Consider the following 8,624-nt stretch of genomic DNA (forward strand, 5'->3'; position numbering starts at 1 on the left):
GGTGGAGCAGAGTGTTTGTCTCTGCCTCTGTGTGGGTGTGTGTCTGTTTGTGTGTGTGTGTGTGTGTGTGTATGTGTGTGTGTGTGTGTGTGTGTGTGTGTGTGTGTGTGTGTGTGTGCATGCATGCAGCAGAGGTTGCTAAGAACTCACTTTTTGTTTACTACATCGGTGCTTTGTTCTTTGGGAGTAGGTAAGCGAGCGTATACCTGTCGTACAGGTGGCTGACAATCAGCTCCGAGAGCAAGCGGGGCCGAGGGAAGGCAGAGCGACGACAGGGCCGCCTGCGTAAGTGAAGCAAGTCGCAGCAACATCTCCTGTGGGAGCTCGGCTCTCACGCTCACTGGGTAGGAAAAGCCAGGCAACAGCGCACATCATTAAAATGAGATCAAGAACAACACACACTGAGTCGGACTGAGACAACAAACAGACACAGAGACAGGGGCCCAGACACCACCCAAAACAATGCACAACAAGTCATTCTAATGATGTACTATATAATGAGAACCCACACATTTCTGATTTTGTACTTAAAATAAAAAAGTTGTAGTTCTTCCTTATGTGTTTTTCTATAAAAGAAAACCGCAACCACTCATTAGTAGCAAACGAATCCTAATTAAAGCTTCGTAAAAGTGAGTCGTGACTTGTTTTACTCTCTTGATGAGTCTTAGATAAACAAGACGATTGCTCAATCTAAGTGTTTGTGTTTGTGCAGGTGAAAGACAAAAAGATTGATGTCTATTCTCCTGTTATTGTCCGACCCCGTGCGAGAGGCCTCAACATGGAAACCGACCCACCACTGGTTCTGTACAATACAAAAACAATCTCACACACACGCTGTGCACACATCTAGGAAGCTGTTTCACATCATAAACAGGGTGTGGGTCCATTTCGCAACATCTCACAGAGAGTAGGTGGAAGAGGAAATTAGCAAGTCTGAGAGCCAAGGTTTCACTCTGCCAAAGAAAAAAAACACCCTGGCAAGTGTCAACGCTCCACTCTATTATCTTCCTGGATCCCTGTACCTCGAGGAAACCAGTCGGACAGCCTTGCCCATTGGCTCTGACTCTCGCTGTGAATCATTTGGGTGCTGCTTGCATAGATTAAAAAAAGAGAATGCAAGGTATCTGCACCTAACGCCCACCTTGTCGTCACCACGCCAAAGCCAGGAATGAGAAAAATGATTTGAGTTTAAAAAAAAAGGAGCCTATATGCATCGAAGCTAATTGACACATTGAACGTAAGCGGCGTAATAATGAGTCACTGTGACAACCACACGTCTGTGACTTCTACCTCACACCTGCGTCACTGTGAACACGACAGGATGATCGAATGGGGCAACAGAGGGATCGTGGCTCGTCATGCATTTTCATTGCCCATCCCATTACTGTGTTCAGTGAGTCCTTGAAGAGCACTCCAATGATTTGCCTACACTGGTCTAATGCCAGAGAGGCAGAGTCCCTGCAGCATCACAGTGGAGATAAAAATGTGTCTGTAAAAAGTACCTTGGCCGAATGTATATCATATGTACAATCGAGCACTGCAATCCGTCCTCTTACTCAGGGAAGAATCCTTGTTCCATCTCCCAAGTGTCAGCAGGTTCACGCAAAAAATGACAATTCCAATTTACTTGAAACTTGGTGAAAGGATGTGACATGGGCCAAGGTCAGTTTTGGAGTGGATCTTGACAAAGGTAACAGATCCAGAACTATGTCATCACTTTCTTTAACATTGTGAGATAAGGGGATTTGTTTTATATTTTCACAAATTTCCTAGAGAATACTTGAAGGATCTTGAGAAAAAATAAATAATCAGGCGTGTTAAGGGAGCTGATCTCTATGAGAGTCAAATTTGGTGCAGCTTGTTTTTAAGGGGACTGTTGGGTCTTGGTGGGGGTTTGAGCTCTATTGTCATTCTAGTTGAGTGAAAATGCCTGAATTAATGAAGGGGGGGGGGGGGTCAAGGCTCAAGTATTTCCAGTGAGAAATGCCCTCTCATTCACTCATATAGTTACTGAACTTCAGATTATTATTACACATACTGAAGACTTTCTATTACACCAGAATCATATCAAGATATACAAAAGGGAAGAGAAGTACTACAGGGACCAAAACCTTTTACAACATTTGAGAATGAATGCTGTTAAATAAGACCTGAAATGTGCTGCGTGTTACAACATCCTCCACTCCACAGTTTTTTTTAACCTGGCTGTGGGGATTTGCCTTTATTCAGCCACTGGTTTTGAATGATAAAGCCCGGCTCATAGCTGCAGTTCTCACTGATCCTAAAGATTTGGCTGAGGATGAGGTCGGGGCTCAATCAAATTCTTCAACATCAAACACAGAAAACCATTTTTATGTATGTATGGGAAATTGTGTCGGGAGCGGGGGGAATTGTCTCGCTGAAACAAGAAAGGGGCCGTCACAAGCTGAAGCCACCAGTTGGAAACACACTATTTGACAAAAGAATCCCTCGGTGCTGTGGGATTAAAGATGTTCATAACTCAAAATTTGTTGTAATGTAACATTCCTGTCAACATACTTTTGTGGGCAGGACATATGATGTGAAGATAGTCATTGTCGTAAAAAATCATGTTTCATGCCAGTTGTGTGAGGAGAACAAACTTGTATTAAGGCATTTGGGTTAATCAGCAGCATCTCAGTGTGTGTACAGCACACAGGTGAAACATGAACGTTTTCCACAGTGTAAGATCACTTCAAGTGCTTTCAAACTTTTCTAATAGCAGACTGTAACGTGTTAACCAGAACAAGGACCGTCTCTGCTGCCACCTGCTGGTGAAATTCACACATGACCATTAACACAGTGAGGTTTGGATAAAGAAAAAATGTCTCTTTTCTATATTTGATTTGTCCATTCAGTGTGACCTGATCCTATTATTCTAACCACGCACATAACTACTGACATGCACAGATTCACATGTCTCTACAGTCTTCATCTCCATGGTATGGTCACGCCCCTTGTCTGAGATGAGGGTAGCTCTGCACGGTGCGGGCGATCCCCTCCTTCAGACCCACCACCGGTTTGTAGCCCATGTCCTGCTTGGCTCGTTCACAGCTGTAGTAGTGGTGGGTTCCAGCCAGGGCCACTCTCATTGGGGTAAACGTGGGTTTTATGGACACTAGGGGGCGCAGGATGAGGGCCAGCAGCCAGAGGAGCAGGGCCAATCCATACACCAGGGTGTAGGGGAGGTGGTAGCGAGGAGCAGCGTATCCCAGCCCGACCAGCACGTCAGACATGAAGTCCCAGAATCTCACCGGCTCGTCGTTGGTGATGTGGTACGGCTGAAAGGGAAGGAGGAGATAAAAGACCCCGATGTTTGATCTTACAAAGACAGCACGGACGATGGATCCCGAAGCCAAATCTCACCATTGACAGAATGTTTGAAATAAGATTTTGGCTTTAATCTTCACTCCCACTCACCTTTCCACAGAGGGGGGAGTCGGCTCTCAGGCGCTCAGCAGCCAGGATGTGTCCATGCACCACGTTCTCCACAAAGGTGAAATCCACCAGATTAGTCCCATCACTGAGAGAAATGACATGAAAGAGAAATACTTGTGAAGAATAATTTAGAACACAAGAATCATCTGTCCCTCTGCACAATGGTACAAGCTATGGGGCTGAATAACTAAATAGAGGGAAAAGAAATACTTTATCGTGTGCTTTAGTCAGGGCAGAAATTAGTCTTTGGTTACATGTGCAAGAAGTGCTATAAAAAGATAAATTACAAACACGTCTCATCCAAACAGACATCGCTTAAAGAAACGTTCACCTGATGTAAACAGGGAAACACGGGATTCAAGTGAGTTTAGAAAAGGTTTCAGAGATAATGAAATGTCATGAAATTCAAAATCCACACACTGACTGATGTTAGAATAAATTAAACTGACTACAGAAAGTCATTTTAGAGCCTGAAGGATTTGTGTGGTTTGCCATTTGAAATCAATCAATATGTGCATTAACAGCGCTTATGTTTGCCAATATGATAACTTGTATTTTACTGAATAAACAATGCAAATTTATGTTTACCTTAAAATATGTTTATTTCTTAATTCAACTTCTATATATTTGGTTGTAATTGTCTTTTTCTTTCTCTTTGCTGATATTAATGCTAATAAAGTTTATGGTAAACTGTAAAATATCAATCCTCCATTACATTTCTTTGCCATAATCATTAGATAATGACATATAAGGAATCAGTTAGTTTTTTTACTATATGTACATCCGCATCAGAAACGTTTTACTCCCCAATATCGCTTTCAGCTGCCAAATCTCCATATTGGTGAGGCTGCAAGTCACAAAGTTAATGCTGCAGAGTAGCTTGTCATATTTCTATTGATAGAGCAGCTGGAGTGTCCTCATCCTCGCAGTGAGCTGATAGTGACTTACCCAATGATGAACTTCATCTTGCCCCTACGAGCCGTATCCACCAGGATCGGAACCAGCTGTGGGTCCCGAGGGCCGAAGATGCCGTGAGGCCGGATGGCGACGGTGAGGAAACCCTTCTCCTTGTCACAAGCTGCCAGGACCAACTGCAAAGACAGAGTCAGAGAGTGAAGGTGAGGAGGCAGATGACATAAATAACAAAGGAAGCCGAGGAAAGAGGCAACCATTACTAGTGATGTTGATATTATGCCGTGAAATTATAATTGATGCTTTTCTCAAAAGGTAGGAGAAAAGTCACTAATCACAAATCACATTTGTTCTCACATCATGAGGATCTAGAACTCCACTCTCACTTTCTGGGGCCGGTCTAACCACAGTGATGACACCAGTCAGGTGAAATTAACCCCCCCTTATACCTTCTCCTGCTCGATCTTGGTCTCTGTGTAGTAGTCGATGGGCTTCTTAGCGTAGGGCAGGTCCTCTCCTCCGTTCTTAATGTCTGTCCCTTCAAACACCACACTGGCACTGCTGGTCAGGACCAATTTCTGCCCAAAGCAAACAAGTATAGAAGTTATTAAAAACCATTACAAACTAATGGAAGTGTCTGATCCCCTGGCCGCCTCACCTGTACTCCAGCCTCAGCACAGGCCTGAATAACGGTGCGTGTGCCCTTGATGTTCACAGTCTCAAACAGTGCCCGGTTGTCACTGCCAGGGGCCGGAGACGCACAGTGGAAGACCAGGGACACATCTCTCAGGGCCGGCGCCAGAGCCTGCAGCAGCACAACCACACAGAAGAGTCATGGGTGCGGGTCAAAGTATTTAAAGTCTTGTGTGCTCATTTGAAATTGTAATGCAGGTAGAAGAGTTATCTGAAGAGGATCATAACAAGGAGGTTATGTTTGTCTGTTAGTGAGCAACATTACACACAAACTGCAGGATGCATTACCACAAAGCTTGGAGTAGGTTCAGGATAGAACCCATTAAATGTTTCGTGTACAAGGTATTAATAAAGAAATGTTTATAATCCCTCCATTTCACAGTATTAATCCACGGAGTAATGAGATATCTACGGTGGCCTAGATAGTTCAAATGACTGCAAATTAAGAAAACCCATGCAAAGAGAAAAAACACGTGCAAATTTAAAAACAACTTCATCAAATTTTGATGAATTCTGAACTACAGCCAGGTTCATCACTTTTGGGGGTGCCCTGGAAACTGACGTTTTCGCTATTTGCAGCACATGTGTCGTCAAATTGATGAAGAAGTTTTCTTAAATTGTATGTGTTTTTTCCTATTTGCATGTGTTTTCTTAATTTGCAGTACATTGCAGTACTCTCTCGGCCACCAATGATTAAATATTTGGTGGATAATAATACGGTGAAGTATTTGAATTTGTCTTGAATTGGCAAAAAACAATTGTTTAAATTGTTGTTTTACGTGATACTATAACCTCTCTGCACTCACTAACTCTCTGAGGGGCCTTCTACTTGTGCCATTCTGGTTTGTGTTGCTACACAATCATACAAGCTCAAGACATTAGACATGGGTGCGTTTGAATCATAGCGTGGTGTCAGCCCGGTGCACAGGGGCAGGACGGTGTGTTACCTGCGGGTCACACAGGTCTCCCAGGTGGAAGGTGACCCCGGGCAGCTCGTAGCTCTGGCGGATGTCAAACACGGACACGGTGTAGCCTTTGTCCAGCAGCTTCTCCACCAGGTGTCTGCCCAGGAACCCGGAGCCCCCGATCACCGCGCAGCGCTTGTTGCCCTGCACAGGAGGACGGGGCAGTAACATCATCCACACGTGACAGGGGGATACACAGCATCTTGAAACCGGATGTCGGGAACATGATGTTCCTCACACTACTCACCGGTCGAACCCGTGTGGCCATGATGAGGAGCAGAGGTGATCAACAGGTGAGAAGAGGGATCGAACCACCGACACTCTGAGGGGAGACGCGTTTCCTCCGCAGCAGCTTGGAAGGAGCAGTTTTACTAAATATCCAACCCAGACATATACATGACTTTTAATAATGATTCATCATAATGATTAAATATGAGTGTTAACTTGAAACAAGCCGCTGTTGTCACTCACCTGAAGTCCAGACAGAGAACAAGCGTCCCGCGTGCAGACCGTGCACCATGTCTATCAGCTGAGTGAGAGCTGCCGTGTGATTGGTGGAGCCCACGCTCAGCACGAAGGGGACGTCCGCAAACAGCCAATCGCGTTCCGAACACGTCAAAGAACGCCACAATTTGAGCCAATCAGGGATCACAAGCTGATTCTAAACACTTCCCAGCTAAAAGACCACACCCCCTGAGTTAAATGTAATATTGATGGTTTTTCGAGCTGCAGTTTTGTCTTCTCGTGTAAACTAGAGAACATAAACCTACAGTAATATCAGTCTGATGGAGAATGACGTTTTGTTTATACTGTTTTCATTCCTTTTAATTTGATGAAATCGTTGTATTGCTTTTATTTCCTCTGTTTACCATTTTTGTTAAAAGCACTTTAACAATGTTAAAAAAGTGCTATACAATTAAAGTTTACTATTATTATCATATTGTTATAATAGGAGGGATAAAAACACAACATTTTGAAAAGCAAAAGACAAGCTGTAGAAAATGTGTATAAAAATAGTGTTCAAACATACACACACTGACTACCTCGATTATAAATACACACATTTTTTGAGACAGTCAGAAATGTAATTATTGTTTTTGTGTGTTGCACTAGAGGACATTGTGTTAAAAAGTTTCAAATAATTTGACCCCTCATGTGAAGAGAAGAACAGTTGAAAACGTGAGTTATGAGTTAATAGCAGAGTGGTTTCATAGGATTGTATTGTGTTGTGGAGTTTCACCCAATAAAGTGACCACTGAGTAGATATCACAGAACATGTATGAAGTGTGTCATGTGAAGTGTGAATGGCGCAGACATATATAGGTGTATTCGTTTTTATATAATTTTTTCTGTGTCATGCCAATGCATTTATCTCATCCCATCTTTACAAGGCACCCCATTCATCTTCCAGTGTTACATATAAAACATATGAGAAAAACCAAAAGAGAAGACACACAAAAAGAAGGAATACAGGTATTACATATGAACCTACACTCACAGAACTGTTCTACACAAATACATAAGAGATTTCTCATCTCCCAGCTCTTTCCAGATAACTGTTTAAATCATTCGTTTCATACATGAACTGGCCAGCTCAGTCTTTGCAAATCAGTATCTTACAAAACAGAGCATTAACCAGCTCACAATAAAAAGGACAGTGGAAAACAAGATGAAACCCATTTCATTAAGATAAGATAAGATCCACAATGTCAAGGGTCAAAATAGGCCCAAGTTATAAGTTACATACACAACGTAAGTGTAAGGAATATAAAAAAATATGAAATATATAAAATATCAATGGAATTAAATTAATATAAAGCGTAAAGGCAGGAGTAACATGTGTAGTAACTTACTGTCCAGTTTCAACAGTCACAGTTAAAACATTTGGAAACTTACAGGGATCGTTGGTATTTAGATAGATTATATACTAAATCGTTTTCTGTACCTTATGTGTTATCATGGTAAAAATACACCGTCACGGTTTCATCCATCTTTCATTTGTTTCGGGCAAACACAAACTAAGGTTTTCCGTTTCATTATGACTAAATGTGTGATTATATAGGTTTTCTTTAGAGGTGATAATGACCCTCTTGGCAGCAAGGGCAACATTTAATGTGTATAAGAACTCTATAGTATAGTAATTATATATTAGCTATTCATGATGATGATGATGATGATGATGATGATTAGTATTATTATAATTAGCATTATTATAATGCCTCTATTAACACAGTGTCTGGATGAATAGTGTCCTTTGGACACTAGAGGGTGTATTGAGGCAATTTCAGAGTATGAGCATATGCAGAATTTATATAACACGATATATTTTGCGCATAGATATGACCGAAGCACTTCCCCACTATTCATATTCTGTTTAGCCTTTTATATATTTGTGGTAGATATAATACCATTCTCTGCACCTCTGTATTTTCTGATCGTGTCTTGAGCCCCGTGGTTTCCAGCAGCCAATCGTCTCTTTGCCCGACAGGTGCGTTTCATTTCGTCTTCAGCTTGTGCCTGTGGACCCCGCCTGAGCTCTAAAGCTGTCACAATCCCACCCTGGGCTCTGTCCCCTGACACACAGGGTGAGTAAATCAA

At 42.4% G+C, this 8,624-nt stretch overlaps 1 protein-coding gene across 2 annotated transcripts; it reads right to left on the reverse strand.

Moving 5' to 3' along the window:
• Nucleotides 1-2,602: 2,602 nt before the first annotated feature.
• nsdhl (NAD(P) dependent steroid dehydrogenase-like) lies at nucleotides 2,603-6,547 on the reverse strand. Of its 2 annotated transcripts, XM_053428901.1 has the most exons (8): nucleotides 6,498-6,547; nucleotides 6,274-6,397; nucleotides 6,009-6,170; nucleotides 5,027-5,173; nucleotides 4,818-4,946; nucleotides 4,405-4,547; nucleotides 3,439-3,541; nucleotides 2,603-3,299 (listed from the first exon to the last, which is right to left on the reverse strand). In XM_053428901.1, exons 2-8 carry the CDS (start codon nucleotides 6,292-6,294, stop codon nucleotides 2,967-2,969), a joined length of 1,038 nt encoding a protein of 345 aa, XP_053284876.1. In that variant the 5' UTR covers nucleotides 6,295-6,397; nucleotides 6,498-6,547; the 3' UTR covers nucleotides 2,603-2,966. The 2 variants fall into 2 exon arrangements, with proteins under 2 accessions (XP_053284876.1, XP_053284877.1); XM_053428902.1 differs by lacking the exon at nucleotides 6,498-6,547 and having other exon boundaries at nucleotides 6,274-6,476.
• Nucleotides 6,548-8,624: the final 2,077 nt, after the last annotated feature.

This window comes from Pleuronectes platessa, chromosome 8, assembly GCF_947347685.1.
Source record: "Pleuronectes platessa chromosome 8, fPlePla1.1, whole genome shotgun sequence".
Taxonomy (NCBI): Eukaryota; Metazoa; Chordata; class Actinopteri; order Pleuronectiformes; family Pleuronectidae; genus Pleuronectes; species Pleuronectes platessa.

Excerpts from the sequence above, each read along its gene's own strand:
- nsdhl (XM_053428901.1), bottom strand. The coding sequence starts at position 6,294 with ATGGCCACACGGGTTCGACCG. Across the intron at positions 5,174-6,008 it reads GAGACCTGTGTGACCCGCAG|GCTCTGGCGCCGGCCCTGAG; the intron begins GTAACACACCGT and ends GTGCTGCTGCAG. Across the intron at positions 3,300-3,438 it reads ACTCCCCCCTCTGTGGAAAG|CCGTACCACATCACCAACGA; the intron begins GTGAGTGGGAGT and ends CTTCCCTTTCAG.